Genomic DNA, 19,870 nt, shown 5'->3' on the forward strand with positions numbered 1-19,870 from the left:
ACCTACGATTACGAAATAACTTTCTCACACAAGACTGTTATTTTTCTTGTGTTGTCTTTGATTGTCTTTCACTTAGGTAATCTTTCCAAACAATATCAATATAAATCTAAATATTATCTACAATAAGTATAGTCTCTCCGATTTATTTATACTACAATATAACAGTAATTTCTTCATAACAATGTAGTATCTGGTACAAAATTTGTACGTTTCTATGTGAACATTTTCATGTAGAGTACGTTCACATTTAGGCCACTCTAATTTCGTCTTAATGACTTGTTTGTGCACATATCTTCGCTCGTGTGATGTTCTTCTACACTTTTATGATTTACATGTTCATTTAATGTATATAATAACATATAATTTATGTATATGCTTTTACGTTAATTCGAAACAATAGTTATTTTATTTTATCTTGGCTAATGTTTTATGTATGGAATGCACCGGTTTTGTATTTTTATTTATAGGAAATATTTAAGAAAACTAGAGTAGGTATAAAAATCATAGTCAATTAGTTTGCTTTGTTAAATCAAGATTGTATGCCTTGATTGAGCTAAAATTGCCTTATGTACTATGCATTTTTTTCCATTTCTTTTAATATTATGTAATTCTTTTAATGTAATGGTACATAAAATTGTTAAATAAATAAATAAAATTATGGCACAATAATACATGTTGAAATATTGTTTTACCATTTTTCCTAGCTTTCCGCCCGCGGCTTAGCCCGCGTTTTCAAAGAAAAACCCGTTCCCGTAGGATTTCCGGGATAAAACCTATCCTATGTCCTTTCTCGGGTATCAAAATATCTCTATACCAAATTTCATGCAAATTGGTTGAGTAACAGACAGACAGACAGAGTTACTTTCGCATTTATAATATTATAGTATGGATAATCTTATATATAAAAATGAATCGCAAAATGTGTTGGTAAGCGCATAACTCGAGAATGGCTGAACCGATTACGATAATTCTTTTTTTATTATATTCCTTGAAGTACGAGGATGGTTCTTATGTAGAGAAAACGTAAATATGTACCACGGGCGAAGCCGGGGCGGACCGCTAGTACATAATATACTTGTATACGCCAAAGTAGAGAGCGGCTAAGTGCATCTTATTTTTATACGAATTTAAATATTTTAACATACCTAATACTAATCGACACGATATCCAACCAATATAGGTACACAAAATACATATAGGTAATCAATATTGGATGAACACTTCCTTATTGTTTCCAAATAAATGAAAATATAACGGATGAAAACATCCAAGCAGTTGACACACTGACCAATTTGAGGTAGACCAATTTGAATGTCAAACAGAATTGCATCCAAAGGTCATCTATGTTCTCGTAACAAAAATACGCGATTTAGATAAAGCTGTAGATATTTCCATAATAGAATAGCATGCCAAATGTGGAGCGAGTAATTCCGCATTGCTTGAGCAAGCTCTGCCTGTGCTCTAGACGGGCTCAATCACTCTTGGCTACTTATAACATACAGGTAATATATTATCTGTGATACAGGTTCCACAGGTTATAGTGACGATAGGTGCAATCGATCATATTGATACTTCAACTTTATGCTTTACAAGATCTCGTTTATTTTTCATACGCCCATAAAAACTCGTTGTATAATGTTTAAACTGTATCGTTAGCTCAACAATTGTTACTGTGTATAAAACTGCATACAAAAACACAATAAACATATGACTGATAAGAAATAATAGAAAAAAAACCTAATGAAAATGTCGTAACAAAAACTAAAAATAAATACGACGATGGTCTTGAATTCAATTAGTATATTTTAATGCAAATATATGCACTACGCTTATAAATGATTTAAATAAATCATAATACCGAATAAAATAAATTATATTTATAGTTGTTATAACCTGCACAAATGCATCTTTGAATCTGAATATTACTTGTCCAGATTGTAAACAGTACGTGGTTTCCTCATAAAGGCTAACATTAATTGAAGCAATTGATTGAAGCATGTTAATAACGTTTAAATAACATAGTTAAGCCTCAATCTCGACGTCGATGAACTCGATTGGCAGTAGGCAGTAGAGAATCTGCGCCATACAGGGCACATTATTAAATCCTACCAAAACGGGGTGTGCCGTTACCTTGCTTTTTGCGGCATGACATGGGATACTGACCAGACCACATCTGGAGTCTGCTGATCTTGTTCATTGTTGGACGGTAATTAATTACAGTGTAACATATATGATATTATAAGACATGTGTGTATGATATCTTACATTTCAAAATACGAAGTTTATTGCCAAAAAAAGTATATGAACTTATTTTGAGAACGGCGCGGAAAGAACTAAAACTTGGAAAAATGGTTATCTGTTTTGAAATACTATAGTTCACTTTAAGTGTTTTCATTTGCTTTGATTTCTGATAGTTTCAATCATACATCTTAGATAAAGATCTATAAAAAGATGTAAATCGTCGAAGCATAAAATATGTAACGGATATTTTGTTTTATCCCTGTCCGCTGTATGAATAGTAATAATTTAAGGCAAAGGAAACATAAACCAGATCGATCGAAACGTGTCATACGTCATAAAGCCAAAGGAAGAAATAAAACTATAGATTATATTATGCTACCGAAATGTTCATGATACAACGTCCGTTCTAAAAAAGCTGCAAACCGCACAAATCTATTTTAGCGTTTTATAAAATTGGCCTTGCAACAGGATAATATCTGATTATTTTTGTAAAATATAACGTTGGTATATTTTCAATACTGTCTCCATAAATTCATTTACAATAACAAAGCACGCATATAATACATTTAATGAATTTGTTCCCAATTTATTTGGAACGTTTGTTATAAAACTTATGATTTGTTGGTTTAATCTCAAAAATATTTAACGATCACTGATTGGAAAAGGGCCAAATATGAAACTTTACGCTACGTCTTAACTATTTAATTTATGTTGTTTTTGAATCTTCATCAAAATGAGATGTTTTTATACTTTTTTAATTAATTTGCTAATGCGTAGGTATAAATAATATTATCTATTACCGTTTCATGATTGTTTGTTTCAACCGTTGTTTACGCTGGGGTTAATATGTTATTCGTAGGCAATTAGAGAAATCGTGTGATTTGATACAAGTGGGCGAATTTGTTTACCTTTCTCATGCATACTTTGATTTAATAAACTTTTAGAGAAATATTAGGCTATTAATGTGTTTATTCAACGTAACGGGCGTAGGAGGCCTGCTAATTTCAGTTATATACTAGGTATTTATGTAATATGTAGTGATGATTCATCCCATACTCTTTTTTATGTAAAATGTTTTTTTTACGTGACTGGAAATTTTTTATTTATTAATAGGAGTAGAAGTTTCTATTTTATGTCAACGCAGCTGTTTATTTGTTAGAAGTAAGAACTATGTTTACAGAAGTATATAACATCCTGATCCTGACGTTTTTATTTGCATTACTTATAATTGTTATTTGTTACAAACATAGTATTGGGAGCTTTTTAATGTTTTACATGTAGCTTTGGTTTGGCTGATGATATCAATTTTTTTAACAAGAGGGGTCGCGGGTCAGGTGAGTTGATAATGTAACACTAAAATAAAAATGATCTTCTCTAAATTTAGCATTTAGATATTGTTATGTTTTAAAATATATGCAAAAATTATATTACACATAACTTTTATTCATACCTCCTTGCATACAGGCGCGGTCCCATGGGGGTCACGGTTGACATGACCCCCCCCAAAATCGTACTCGATAAAATAGAAAAAAAAATTTTTTATACCTACTGTACAAAATATAAAAAAACTGGCCAAGTGCGAATCGGAGTCACTTACACACCACATAAAGTTCCGTTTAAATCTGGTTTTAATCCCTTGCGAATGTCAAAATTTGCGAAAATTTGCAGCATACACGGCTGTAAAATTTTAGATTGCGTTGGCGTATAAGTTTGATTTTTTCACATGTTTGTTTTACTATGTTGTAACTCTAAAATGTATGTTTTAGTAATTTTTCCTTTATCTCTGTTGTAAGACATGACTTTCAAGACTCTTTGTTTACGGGAAGTACAATTTAGGTTTTGATTCCCTTGCGAATGTCGAATTTTGCGATAATTTCCAGCATAAACGGATGTATCTTTTGATTGCATTGGCTTATGAATTTGCTTTGAAAAAAGCACGGTCCTTATCGTATACTTGAGTTTTCAATATAAATTTCAGCTTGACACCTCTACGCTTTCCTGAGAAAAAGCGTGATGGCAGACAGAAAACATTTAAATTATTAAAATTATTTTTTTATAATATGATGTTATAGAAAATCTTAATTTTTGCAAATTTTTGCAATTATCGTAACGAATTTCAAAATTCTGAGTTCATGAGAAGTACCCTGTACTTCACCCTGTATAGTAGAAGAGTTGCGAAAATTTTCAGCATCAGGAACCCTTTTCTCAGGAACGCGTGGAGGTATCAAACTGCAAATTTATATCAAATACTTAAATCTACGATCTCTTCAAACTACTAATTGTTAAAATATAAATTTTAGAGTTTTCGGAGCTCTCGGTGCGTTTGAATTTTTTCATCTTTATACACTCATGTTTTTAAGTGTTATTAAAAAATAGTATAACAATCGTAAAGAATATTATGATTTTTCATAAATATATTAGTCCACATTTTTTAAATTTCGCATTAAAATATGCTTTTAATAGAAAAATATTAATATAAGAACGAGTTAAAACAAAGTTCCGTTTGAAGAGGTCAAGCGGGCGTGTGCGTTCGACCGACCTGTCTCGGGTCACGAATTATACCTTGTAAATGCTCTCGTTTAAGCTAATGGGATCTTTATTCTGATATTTAAGTATGTACATAGTTCCCGGTTTTATGCAATATTTATTATGTACATTTGAATAGGTTATCGTATCTTAAGGTGGTTATACGAAATTTTGAAAGGTAGGAAGACTACGTGTTTTGTTCAGATGTTAATTTTATTTATATTTCTATGTTATTAGCTGTTTTGATGCGAATGTTTTTTGCTAGTGTAATTTATTTACGTGAACTTTAGAACCCACTAGAGATCTACATAATATGGATAAATAGATTTTCTGCGTAGGAAACCACAGGCTATTTCTGAAGACCATTCAGTTGAAATGTGTTTTAAGTAGGAATGCCAAGTGTCTGAGCGACGACTCTTCAGAACTATTACTACGCGTTGTGCTCAATTTTGTTGCCAGAAATGTGAAGTGTGAATGAGTAGCGCTTGAGCCAAACTGTCACTAATTGTATATTGGAAATAGGGAATCATGATAAAAACAACTGCTCGAGCTTAACAATAATATTATAGCTAGATACGTAAAAGATTTGAAAGAGGCATGTATCTACACAAAATATCTAAATATCAATTGATGGTTTTTTTTTAGAATATTACCTGGTATATGTATATAAATTATTTTTCATAAGATTATAGATTCTTATATAAAGCGTTTTCTATGATATAGGTTTGAACGCTAACCATATTTTATATTCCTATCGCCTGCAGCAAGTATCGCACGTCGTGACCAATCTTCGTACAATGCACACAATTATATACGAAATATACTATACACTATTCTAAGCCCTATTACCTTTAGTAAAGGCTTAAAATGGTTTAAAGTAATATTCCAGTTTAGGAATGTACACGCTACATTACGAATTTACCCATCAATCAATGCATTCATAGCACCTGAAAGTACAATAATATATATTAGTTGCAATATCTGTCAATTACCGGTTGAAGCAAGTACTTTATCCCTTTTGCAAATTATATAACCATAACTAGTTGAAAATGGTGAGTTTCAAAATATCTACAAAAATTTTACAATCACTGAAACGGAGGAACAATTATTTCTTCAACATAATACCGAATATCAACACCCAACCCCATATATTATGTTTTCTTTCTAAATCCATCCATATCTCAATACGCTTACCAAAGAAGATCGGATATGCGAAATGAAAACAGTATGAGTAAGTGCAACGCATTGGCCTCAGTCAGGAATAGCTGAAAAAACACGAGCATTTCGTGGGAAAGTTAAACAATGCAGTCATCAGTACACTGACTTCAGATATGACCTTTGAATTGATACGATACTTTCTTAAAACCTTTTGTTCAAACGTTTTGCATGATTCGATAACAGTTTTAACGGTGTGCTTAAAAAACTGAATAATGTAAGTCAGAATATGAGAATTGATTGAAGTTTTGAGAAAGAAATTCAGTTGTATGGTTGTAAAGTTATGCCTAATCATTTTTTAGATTATGAAGTAAAATTAAATGCTGTCCGGTCTAAACTTGAACGAGTAGAAAAGTAGTTGTAATACATATTTCATTTCAATGCATTTTCATGAAATAAGCATGTCCCTGATTTTGACATTTGACCGTAAAAATTATGAAATGAGGTAATTCCAATTGATAGCTACAATAATTGAGATACGTATGCACCGCACGTGGCTTGTGTTTCGTCCGTGACCTATCATTATTGAACAAAACTACTGCCAATTATGGACAAACGTACATTTCTATTGAACGAGCTTTATTATAGGCCATTGTCACCGCGTTAGCAATATCGAGGTAATTAACGTGAAATTGTATCCGCTCACATTTTGATACACTAATTCTATTATATAACATACATAATAACGCCTGAAGGAAATGATTAGGTTTCACTCTGAAATTACTTTTCTTGTATTAAAACAATAGATATTTTTTTTAAAGTTACTCCTCAAAGATTTTTATATGCCACAGACAAAATAAACATGACTCGTAGGTATATTTACGGTTAATAAATGGTGCGGCAAAACAATTTCTTACGAACGTATTATTATTTCAGTAAATCAGCTGAACCCGATAATTATGAACGTATTATTAAATAACACCTTATAAAATACTCGGTCGATACATTATTAAATTTGATTACGTGGTGATTCTCGGTATGTAGGTATAGAAGGTATTATTAAAGATAAAACATTATTTACACTATTGTACTGGCCGGGCGGTGGGCAGTATTGATATTTACCGATTAGATGCACTGACGCCGAAGGAGTTATAAATACAGCACAAACCATAAATTTGTGATTTACTTGTCTGTGGTATGTATTAAAAATTTGCTTTATGGGTCATTTATCGTTTCAAGTTAAGCTTAGCCTTTTTATTATTAGCATAAGCTTTCAGATTTTATACAGATAGCAAGCTTCGCTCACTACGCATTTCAAGCCGAATTTGATTTAAATTAGTTTCTGTGTAAAATATTACAGTGCAAATGATAAAATAATATAAACATAATCTATATCCGGCTGTCAATCATTCGTCCAATTAATATCAACTTTACAACTGTTTTTAAATAAATTATATATTCAAACGAACTTCAAAATTCTGAATGTTATTTCTGGATAAACAGACGTCCGAATAAACAGGGCGGTTTGGAAGCGCGTAATGCATTTAACTGTAAATTTTAGAACCGAAAAGCAAAAGACGAAGAAAGAATATATTTTTAAGAAATATTTCCACGATATGAACTAATCGGCAGCCGGCCACGGCGTAGAACTTTCGTCGCGGTAGTTTCACAACCGAACTTATCAACCTAATTCTGAATGAGTTATTACTAGGAAGTATTTTGTATTTAGTGTGTACTATGTAGTTATTTACTAAATTGTGTTGCTAGGCAAGGTTCTTTCATTTAATAAAATAATTTAATGAATCCTAAATCTGGCATGTCAAACCAAAGACGGTCAATAATTTACATTTTGGGTAACTCTGAAAGTTTAGTATCGATGTTTTCAGGCTGAAACGTCCAGGTGAATGAGTAAACTAAAATAAAGCATGATAATGAGATTCACGATATATTTCTAGAGCCATTTTATTGGTACATATCTAAACATACCTCTATTTCCACCTTGCAAATATTACGGTCAAATCATAAAATAAACGTTAAACAATACACAGTCATATAGTTGTGATGCATAAGTTATAAACAAATACTGCGAAGTAGCTGTTAGTACAGTTACGCGTTTGGAAAATACAGAAATCGGTATTGTCATGAAAATGTTAACCGCCGCTGTGAAAACCTGGGCGTATAGCCAACTAGTGCGACGTTTCAACATGGCTTCACGTCCGCCTTGGGTTTGTTTTGCACTTAGAAAAAATAAAGTAGATAATTATTGACAGCCGACAGACGTTTTGAAGTTTAAGCGATAAGAGCATTCTCAGCACCGTATGCAAATTCTATATTTACATTATCGTATTTTTCTTTGCCAAATTTCTCAAGATTAAATAAAGAGACTTCAAACGCTACAATGCAATTATTTTCAAAGACGAGTTTGATATTTTAAAATATGAATACGATAAAAGATTCCATAAATACTTTCAGACGAAACGGCGGGGCTTTAAACCGCTCAACACTTATATAGCTCCTTCTTTGTAGAGATTTAGAGATTTAATTATTCGAGTTAATGACATTGTATTCTTGCTTTGTTGTGGCGTGAAAATAGTAAAAACTGGGACGTATTCCTCCAAATTTCTGTTTTTATAACAGTTTTTGATATTTCCTGTAATCCATGAAAACGTTAATAATAGATATACTCGCTAGACATAAACAATCAACATTAAAACTTTTGGAAAGATCAACTAAATTATGTTATTGTTGTCGTAGTAGATAGACCAGGACAAACACAGCCCAACCTTTTTGTCGTTTCCATTTCCGTGTCTCATTTTTCTTTACCATTGTTTAAAAAATCTAATAGCTTATGTTATACAGTGCTTTGTTTAAACCTTTTGTTTTCAAATTTGCATTTGTACATTAGATGTTTTGACTAACTCATTTCAATCGCGAGTCTGTGTTCCTACGCTTTAAAATTCATTCTTAAATAGATTTCTACAAAAACAAAATATTGAAACTTCAAGCGATCTTATACATCGAGCGTGATTTTCAGTGACGACTGTCAACCCGATTTCAATTTTATCCACCATTTAGCGCCGGTTATCTCGAGACTTAGGCCAACATTTAGTTTCTGGACATACGTTTGAAAAGCAAATATGTTTTTTACTGTATTTGTTGGCGTGGTGCCATCTAGTCCATTCTATAGTTTCAGTGATGGCTATTCACAGTTCACGTACCCGGGATTGACTGATCCATTACAACCAGAGTTGTGTTAAATTTGCACAACAATCAAACATCTAGGAAACACGGTTTATTCGTAATGAAAACTGGCAATTACTCCAGCAGTTAATAGCATTAAATGTAGCTCATGCTATGACCGCGCACGTGGGAGCATTTCCTGATCTCAAACGATTTAATGGGACTACGCTCTAAATTGATAGCTTTAAATAATCAAATAACTCAGTTGAGGGAATCTGTATTTCTGCTAAACGTATTAAATTCTGGTTTTGTCACTTTACAGTTCAACTTCGTGGGCAGGATTTTGGGACCGAGAGGCATGACCGCCAAGCAGCTGGAGCAAGAAACAGGTTGCAAAATCATGGTCAGAGGCAAAGGATCCATGAGGGACAAGAAGAAGGTAATTATCAATGTTTTCTTTAATTTCCTCATTATGTGTGTTAATTTTGTAATTAGTATGCATACGACAAACATCGCCGTCGGCTTTTCACGTGTTGAATAAAAACAAGATGTATGTTCTAATTAACATACAAACGAGGAAACGAGTGGACGTTGTGTAAGATATTTCTTCCGTCCCATAAATATCGGAGATAAATGTTAAATTATTTAGATATAGAGCATTTCACACACAGAATTAATTTTAGCAGAATGTGAAGACTCTCAGTGCAAAACAACTTTGGTATTATATTACTACTATTTGTGTATATAATCCAGAAATACATTATGCAGTGCAGCGCTGATTGTGGAGTTATGTTTGACTGTAATATGGATTAAGGCGTTCTTGGCACCAAAATTCGTTTTTCTCCTATATAATTTCTTAGTATAATTGAGGATACTGTGTATCTCCGTAGTGTATTGCGCGTTCAATGATTTATTTGTTGGGTACATTCCAGGAGGACGCAAACAGAGGCAAGCCAAATTGGGAGCACCTGGCTGATGATTTACACGTATTGCTCACCGTGGAAGACACGGAGAACAGGGCAAAGATCAAGTTGGCCAGGGCCGTGGAGGAGGTTAAGCGTCTGCTTATTCCAGTGAGTATATATACGACATAGTTTATTATTCTAGAATTTAAAAAGGTCGCGTATACTTACTTCTTTTATAACAAAGCTCAATTATGAATATTACAATATGCAATTTAAAATTTATTCTTCAAATCTTTATAATATAGAAATATGAGTCACAGAGCTAGATTGTATAAATTATAGAAACAACATATCATAAATATTTATTAATTACTAGAAAGGAATGTATTTAATTAAATACATTTATAATATTCACGCTATATATTTTGGAACGTCTTTGATCATGATGGTTTATAATTTTTACATGTCTTTGAAAAGGAAGTCGTCATTTATTTCAGTAAGTGTTACAACGAACTCTTGTTTTGAAATACTCAAAGAAAAATATGCTTCAATATTTATTTACATGTTTATTTTATGCCTTTCTTATACTTACGTATACTAAATATCCATGTAACGTTATACTTAAAGTTGGTTAACCATACCACTCATTTGACACTCTTAAATCCACATAATTTAAAAGTATTTTTTTTATTAAAAATATCAGGAAGAAGTTCAGCATTCAAATAAAAAAGTATGGCGTATACTAAATGAAAGCTCTCTTGTATCTCTAGAAATTTAAACGAATTGATTACCTACAAGTATTACAAGTAAATACTGATTTTACGTTATTTTCTCAACTAATAATTTATTCCACGTGTCCACAGCAAGCAGATGGTGAGGATGAGTTGAAGAAACGCCAATTAATGGAATTGGCCATCATTAACGGCACATACCGCGACTCGAGCGCGAAAGCCGTCGTGCCTGTCAACGGTCAGTGCGTATTAAGTATGGTCGCATTCATGTTTTGTCACTAATACTTACATAGGTTAAGCTCTCACTAACATTATTGGGAATCCCTTTGGGAATTGTATTTTGTTGTATGTAGTATGGGTACTTTTTTAAATTTTGACATGTTTTTTAAATGTTTTAAACGATTGCAATGAAAATTATCCTTGGGCTAACTAGAGATTACCTTATTCTATTTAATTAACTCCTCATTTGACGTAAGTGATAATTATGTAGGCAAAGTACTTAATGTGAATATGTAAGAAAACTTGTCTTGCCCATGTATTAAGTATTCATTACAAATTAGTATGAAAATGTGAAATAACGCAATACCTGAGGTCAAGGCGCACATCTCCGATTAAATTAAAACATCTCGTTAATGATAACTGTTCTGTACATAACATAACTGTTGTACCGATCCTGTTGTAAATACGATTACAAGTTTTCATTAAAATTCTCATTAATGGAACAACACTTTTGCCTCGAATGTGAGTCACGACTTAACAAATGACTAACTTAATTGATTTGTGTTACGGTCGTTAACTATTAACATGGGTGATTTCACTGTGACAAATTATTGCGACTCTGATTGTATGGGGATTTGCAAAGCACCATATTATGCATACTGCTGGGAAAACATCTCAATATCTTCTATATTCATATAAAAAAGTCGTTTTAATTACACTATTTATAACTGAAGAACCGCTGAACTGATTTAGCCGAAAGGGAGCTTAGAACCAGGAGAAGGACATAATATGATATTGTTTATGCCTAAAAAAAAGACGTGTGGCACTCGGGGACTGCCGCGGTAAAGCTATTGCATAGCATGCCTTCAAGCCACACCTCCAAGCCCGTCGGAGTGGGGAGCGTGAGTTTTTTTCGTTACGGAATTTCTCGATTCGGTCCCCGCGCTCAAGGCCCGCGATAGAAGCTATGCAATAGCTTAAAAATTAAAAAGGGGACGGAGCCGAACAGCTAGTATAGTATAAAATGGTATCGAGACACATTATACAACGAAGGGGAGTCCACAGCTGACGAGGAGTGGCGGCGCGTGGCGGCGGAGACGCAGCGGCTGCTGGCGCCCGGCGGCGGCGTGGCGCTGCGCTCGCAGGCCCCGCTCGGCGCGCCGCTCATCCTGTCGCCGCGCATGGCCGGGCCCGGCGCGCAGGCCGGCCTGCTCAACGGGACGGGCGGCGCGGCGGCCGGCCTGCTGTCGCCCGGCGAGCCCGCGCACCAGCTGATCTACGCGTCGCCGTACGCGGACTACGCCAACTACGCGGCGCTCACGGCGGCCGCCAACCCGCTGCTCACGGCCGAGTACGCGGCTGCCGACCATACGGGTGGGTTGTTCGCCCGTTGATCTACGCGTCTGGCGACACCTGACTCCTCACTAGTTAGTGTACGATTCACGAAAGATGACCACGAATGCCGGCCGTCTGCGCACGTACACTCATGAAAAGACTTTTTGGTTTTGCATAACCAGCGTTTACAATATTACACAAATTATTTAACCAAAATTAAAATATTATTTTGTTTTAAGTATTTTCTTCGTGAGTGTACGTGCGCAAACGGCCGCCAATTTGTGGTCATCTTTGAATCGTACCGTACATACCGCAGGTGTCGCCAAATACTCATACTAACGCTAAAGGTACCGGGTTCTCGTCCGTGCGATAGTCAGTGTGACGCTAGGTAGGAAAATTATAGAGAATTAAAACTCATATGAGATTAAAAGTTAGCGTAGTCGGTGTAGAAAATAACCGCATGCTGTATTCTGCAGCTTAGTTTTGGACGTAATGTAAAAATCATGTTAGATCTACGAATCATATTTACAAAGTTGACACTCACTATAAATGCTTGCCTGTTTAACCCCATCCGATTTTAATATTTTAACCATGGACGTATAAAAAAAGACGGACGCCGTATTACGAACAAACAACGTGAAGCCACCGTAGTAAGCTAGCGATCGTGTAAAGACAATGAACACGCACACACTCTCACCATAGTAAGCTAGTCGGCCGCCATTACGTCGTGAACTACCGACTGATTAACTGCGTCACTGTTTCACAAAAAATATTTAAAATGCCGTCTTGCGTGGTTAAATGGTGTCGCAACAGTACAATTTTAAATAACAAAACACAAGGGATTACATTCCACAGGGAAGCAAGTTATTTCTTTTATGTTTTAATGATAAAATTATTACGGCAAAATTTATAGAAAAAAATACAGCCGCCATTGTCATCAGGACAGCTGTTGCCATAGTGTTGCCATGGCAACATGGCACACACACATGGAAGTGTCGCCGCCATTACTAGGCTTCACTCAATGTTTAGGCGATACTCCGTCTTTTTTTATACGTCCATGATTTTAACATATTTAATCCACCCGAAGGAAATATTACATGTAGTACTAACACAGTACTAACATTACACGTGACTACAAAATTAACGGACTAATCCAAGGCTTAAATTTTTGAATTGTGTTTGAATTAAATGTTTTTAATGGGGTTGCAGCGTCGAGGTACCTTCTCGCTGGCTTTTGACATTGGCCGCACACGCAACAGACCTCAATAAGATTCGACAGGCTCCCATCACCGGCCTTCGCAACATATTTACCGTCCTTGACAGATCTTTATACACGAATGCCTTTCTAGAGTCATATTATCGGTTAACATAGAATAAGCTTAATTAAGAACAATGTAGCTGTAAATCCGTGTTTTGTACCTACGTTTAGATTTTTCTAAACTTTGTTTTCTGTCTGTTGTGTACAGTCATTTGAAAGTATAACTTGTTTTGAACAAAGAGTTATTATTATTTATTATATAGCAGATTTTAATATTTACACAGATTAATATAATTTACGTATTTATTGCAAATTATATTTTATGTTTGACTCCTTTCGAATGGCAGTTTTAGATGGAGTTTTCTAGGATAATATTGTTAAACTGCCAATAGAAACCCTTAAGTTACCGATACGTCGTATACAAAGACATAGATTTTTTTATACACACACACACACACATTTGTCCTTTAACCAATAGTTTTTATTCATTTAAATATCTTTAGAGTATTGTGATTACCCTTGCTTGTAACAACACTAATACATTAACATGTTTCATCCTTTAGTTTCATATTTTCGGTCATCCTGCATGTTTACTCGTTTTTTTTTCACAGTTGTGAATAACATCAGTTTTATATTAACAGTAAAATCTCTGAATGGCGAAATAAATAAAATAAAATTCAGCGATTACAAGCAAAAGGGACCAATTACGATTTGAATTGTATTACAATGATTCGCAAATTTTAATTATAATATTTAAAATATTAACCACACTGATAATTTACGCGATACACATTTTTATACGAACACGAATGAGTTCTCCTCGACACTTTTACGTTTCTGACAATATTTTAACGTAATAAAGAGAACGACATAGAACACATACAAAATGTTATTCTATTGTTTAAAATTGTATGGTAATTTATTAATTTATTAGCCATAATATATTATCGTATTTATATACATACCATAGGTTAAGACATATTTTTATCTTCTGAAGATTATACGTTAGCTTAGGAACGAGTGAGCTTTATTAAATGAGTAGATGTACACTTTGTATGTCCGATTTTTTTCGCAGTTTAGTCAATTCAAGTTCTGATAAACGTTCTATTTGATTCTCAAAATCAGCCATTTTGTACGTACCTTATAGCGGGATAGCCCGATTTGAAATCTCTTTTAGTTTTTCCAAAGCAATAATAAAATAGGTTATATAGGCTTAGATGCACACATAGATGTTAGTGATACTGCCAAATTAAAAGCTTCGAATTTTTTTATATATTTTTGTTGCCAGTGCTTACGCTATTGCAAATAAGATGCAAATTTAGCTATTGATGAGATTATATTATTTTTCAGCATTTATACCAATACCACCCAGGAGGTAAAAAATATTCCGTAAATTCACACATAAATATAAATTCATTAATCACGACTGAAATATCATTCACTTGTGTATCAAAAAACCTGGGTGTGAATTCGTAAAAAAAAATGTGTGCCTGTACTAGTGTACACACGTAAGAAGTGAAACTTCTTTATGACCTTATTTTTCAAAAAATAATTTACAGAAATACGTCAATCACGCGTGTAAGGGATAAAAACAAGATGGCGCGTAACGAAAAAATGTTACACTAAATTATTTTCCAATCCCGATAAAGAAGTTTCACTTCAAAAATATTGCATTGGTTGATAAGAATGGTCTGTTCAGACACAGATGATAAATATCGTGTGCCGCTAGGTGTCGTGCGGAGGGCGGGTCGGCTCGCGCAAGTGAGGGAGCACCCTTACCAGCGCACGGCCTTACCGGCGCCTTAAATAACCCGCCATTTGCTCTCACGCCGCCATTTTGTTCACAAGGTGAGAAGCGCGCACGGAACGCATGCCTTACTATGAATACGCTTGCATTTCTTTGAGGAATATTTAACTGGTTTATTGTTATTGTAACTATGAATTATTTTATAGAGGAAAGATTATTGGTTTTTTATTTAATGACTTACTCAATTGCCAGTTAAATATTTTGTAGCTTTTGTGAAAGTAGACGCTCTAGCAATCATATTCGTTAGTAAGACTGCGTAAGCGCCTTTGCTTTATGGTCTCTCTGTGTCCTCTTTATTTTTGTGTACTTATTAGTTATGCTCTTTATTAGTAAGTTCGTGAATAGGTATTATGCCCGTCACTACTTCATCCTGGATCTGAAGTGAATCTGCATAATTTTAAACTGTGATTTTTATACTTCATTTTTATAGAGTTTTTTATCTGTTACATGTTGTGATATGGATATAACAGTTTTGAGAATTTTGTAACAAGCTTAAAGCCCGTAATGAACGCCAATGTTACCAAAAATGTATGCTGAAATATCACAGCATGTTCTCATAGCATCACTTTACGTGATCGTTGAATGTTCTTCGGGTATTGTTTAGAAATTTAAGTGAGGAAAGAAGGATTGGTGTTTCTATTTAATTGTCCATTTTATCAATAGATTTTTCTTTTAATATTTCTGCCAAATGTCCAGAGGTGCTAAGCTCGGGTTGTGAGATCCTTCTTTCCCGATTTCCCCAGTATTAGTCAAAGGACAGCGCATTTTTATTTGTGCCATCAATCCAGTATTAAACAAAATGCACCTCCTTTGACTTGCGTTTTATAATCATCACAAGTTTTTCTTAGTCAATATAAGTTTTATATAAGATATAAGTTAGTTGTTTCTATTTTTGCCTTAGGTATTATTTTATTATATATCTTTCGTATTTGAAAGCAATTATTTGTAAGGTTATATGCACTTGTGTCCTTGTGGATTTATAAAGGCATACCAATGTCGTTTTACGTATTTTTCACGCTTTATATGAAATGAGTTTCGTTTCAAATCGCTATCCGTAATTTTTATGAAGAAATTTATATAAGGATTGATTTTTGTTTAATTATTATTGTTTCAATTGTTGATTGTAAATATCAAATGCATTTTGAAAGGATATTATATGCAATAAATTATCTGAAATTTTACGTGTTGGTTTTTTCTTTTTAGCTGGTATAGGTTCGCGATCGCGGTGTAATTGTAATTGTTTTTGTGAATTGAACAGTCGATAAAGTTGATGACGTGCAGTCATTTGGCCAAATGTAGCCTTACACAACTAACACGCAGGTCCACAAGGCCAAGTCCCCGTTTGTCTCAATAATAATTATGATATGCACCGTCATAACTGCTATTGTCACTTGCAGATATTTGTAACTATGTATTTATATTATATGAGTCACTAACATGCAAATATGTAATGACATTATTGATACGTTTATCACAAACTTATTAACAACTTTACGTGAATGCTATCATATACGATATTATTAAACTATTGAAGCGACTGTGTTGAATAACTTACATACTTGCATCGGGGTGCTATGGTTATCTATATAAGTGATATAAAAATTACCTATGCTTGTTTGTTTGGGCAATGTTTGAAGCATGGGCTCTCGAGTTCTACCATGCATCAAGCATTGGTCTTATGGGAACTATTGGGCATTTAATCCTATATTGTAGATCATTATCATACTAAATTATTATTTAACATCAACCATTAACCGCGTCAACTAATTTAAAATAAGTATTCGTCGTTTAATAATTAACGAGACCACGATAGGAAGAATGTCGCGGCACGAATGCCTGATAGCCTCCCGCCGAACATAGTTTTTATTATTCTATTATTTTTCGAATTCCGTACACCTACATCGATCCGAGATCACGGTTTACCGCTTTTAGCTGCATGCCGGTTTCCTACCATTGCGAGTCCTATAAATCGAATATTACTCAAGCCGGCGGGCAGCGAAAAGCGTTGAAGCGTTGGAGCTCGCGATTGAGGCTACGTGTAGTCGGACCATGACATTTGATCGACACTAACATTCTGTTTTCTCTCTTCTCGTTAACCCGCTAGGTGCGTGCTAAGGCGCCGCACTAACAGCAGACGGCCGCCCACCGGACTCGGTCGCCGCGTAACATTACCATCGGAACATCGACCACCATGTAGCTATAGCTGTTGGGCCTTTCACGTTAACATTTACTATGTATTTTAATAGTCTAACTATTAACATTTATATGCCTGTTATGTTTATAACATGATGAACTTTATTAACAAATTTATATACTATATTTTTAATGGCACACGCCATCGACTATATTCACTATTTTGTACTTCTGTTGTCGCTTATTATGTTTAGCACGAGTGTTGCTAGGTTACCCTATCTATGACGGCGTTAAATTTTTTTTAAATTTATTTATATATATTTCATGGAAAATTATGGTCAAAATTATTATTATTCAGTTTTGAAATGTTTTAAAATTTAGCGCCGTAAAATATTAAATGTTTATTTATCCCTAAAGGGATATATTTCGGTACTATTATTTAGTGTTTTGCTTCAAGTGTTTTTATTTGAGTAAAACGTGCCTGACCGACAATAGTTATAAATCTAGTACAAAGAAATAAATATGTAATATCACAAAATAATTAATGAACTCCTGGGATGAAGATCGTGGCCTTAAACAAGATGGCGGCCAAACTGTAAGTATTTTCTGTTCAAATCGAATATAATCAGCACTCAATATTTGACTGATGATCGAGTGATTCGAATAATAATTATAAATTTTCATGTACGAGTCGATTTCTTTATTTTGGCAGAAATATATATACACTTAAAACCAAAGACTAATGTTTGCAGACGTAACATCTGTTAGAAGCATTATTGTTGAAAAAGTCTTCCTACAATATTGAATAAAAATTGTCGATGCGTACATGAATTTTCAAAAATCATATGTTTATAGAAGTATATTTTTATTTTTAGTGCTTAATATTTATACATGAATATCAAATGTGCATCCAAGTGCCTTAACAATGTACAATGTTCACGTTTGTGGTTCTATACATATTGTTATGCTTATTTAATAGTTAAGGAAAGTTAGAAGAGATTAAATTATTGTTAACTTTACTAAATGTTAATGTTTTTCACCTATTTTGCATAAATCAATGGAGTGTGAAATTAATCTCTTTATTTTGATAGGTTTATTAGTAGGTACATAGTTTTATTATATTTTTTACATTAAAGCCTTCGTTGCAATCTCTTGCGAGAATCTCTAGTGCGATATCTCAATAAAAGTTTCTTTAATGGGTTTTATAATATCTATTATACATTGATTTTTATATTCTGTGCTTACGTCTCGATATACTTAGATAAAAAGCAACTAGGGCAATCATAGTTTAATTGTTATTGTAAATAGCTTTTAAAAGTAATAAAGTCAAAGCAATAATATTTTCAATAATTACATTTATTAACGTTAGTGCAATAGATGTGTTAATGCGAATTCATATTTTATTATAGGTCTCAATAGATTCGTTGAGAAATATTTAAAATATATAAGAGATCTGATGTTGAGATTAAATCTTATATTAAAATTAATACCTATGGGAAATGTTACGAAACATTCAAAATTATTAATTCAATAGAAACCGTTTCAGTCATATAATTCGAATATTTTCTCAATAATTTTCAATTTAAACGCTGTCCGTCCATGATTACTTCATCGTGTAAGTACTTAATTTGTTGATAGTTCATAGTAAAGTGTCACTTCACACAATTTGTTACGAAATGAAGATCGAAATGCCCTGTATTTCTTTTCAAAATCACATCTCTGCAATAATAATTATAAAACATTGCTTCCCAACGTTTTCGTTTTAAATATTCATATTCTATTTCAAATAATTTATAGATAAGTAAGAATATATTTAGTTTTTATACTCAAGAATACAAAATTTATTTATAATCACAAGCTTTCCTACATTTGTTTGGTACAAAATTATTTTAAACAAATCCAAGCATTTAAAAACGTGCGATGCCATAGACACAGTTTTGAAAACTAATCGCAATAGACATTAAGAAACTATACGTACAAAGCTTGAAACTGCTTCTATATAATATCTTGTATATTATATGCCACTGTTGCTAATAGCTTGCGATCGCGAAGCGTTTTAGAACATTATTGTGCCATCAGAGACGTGTTAAAATCGACGTCATTATTATATTAATTGTACTTATTATAGCGATATTAACGGCAATAAAAATCGAGTGCCTTTTATAAACTCTTTGTAAATATTTATACATTATTGCATATTTTTCAAAAGTATTATATAGAGGAGAACGAATTCTTAAAATTGTTTTCCAAAAACAAATTATTATAGTATATCTTTATCTACGTTAAAATTAGTTAAGTGAGATTGTGCATATTACTTATGTCTGTTTTAATGTGTGTCTAAGATTGATTTGGCATTAGTAAATATATTATTTGAAAAATG

General features: G+C 33.4%; 1 protein-coding gene across 5 annotated transcripts in view; it reads left to right on the forward strand.

Annotated features, from left to right (window-relative positions):
- how (protein held out wings) overlaps positions 1 to 19,870 on the forward strand; it is a 69,011-nt gene extending 49,141 nt beyond the window's left edge. The window contains exons 3-8 of one of the 5 annotated variants that reach the window (XM_089695680.1): positions 9,425 to 9,541; positions 10,035 to 10,175; positions 10,871 to 10,991; positions 12,023 to 12,331; positions 15,280 to 15,398; positions 17,462 to 19,870. In XM_089695680.1, the coding sequence (XP_089551806.1) occupies positions 9,425 to 9,541; positions 10,035 to 10,175; positions 10,871 to 10,991; positions 12,023 to 12,331; positions 15,280 to 15,356 (765 nt within the window). In that variant the 3' untranslated portion in view covers positions 15,357 to 15,398; positions 17,462 to 19,870. Of the gene's footprint in view, positions 1 to 9,424; positions 9,542 to 10,034; positions 10,176 to 10,870; positions 10,992 to 12,022; positions 12,332 to 13,501; positions 15,135 to 15,249; positions 16,539 to 17,461 lie in introns of those variants that run through there. The other 4 variants (XM_089695683.1, XM_089695678.1, XM_089695681.1 and 1 more) reach the window with 4 other exon arrangements.

The sequence above is a fragment of the Colias philodice genome, chromosome 5, assembly GCF_061535455.1.
Source record: "Colias philodice isolate Cphi_HAF_F1 chromosome 5, ilColPhil1 Martin Lab GWU primary, whole genome shotgun sequence".
Lineage (NCBI taxonomy): Eukaryota > Metazoa > Arthropoda > Insecta > Lepidoptera > Pieridae > Colias > Colias philodice.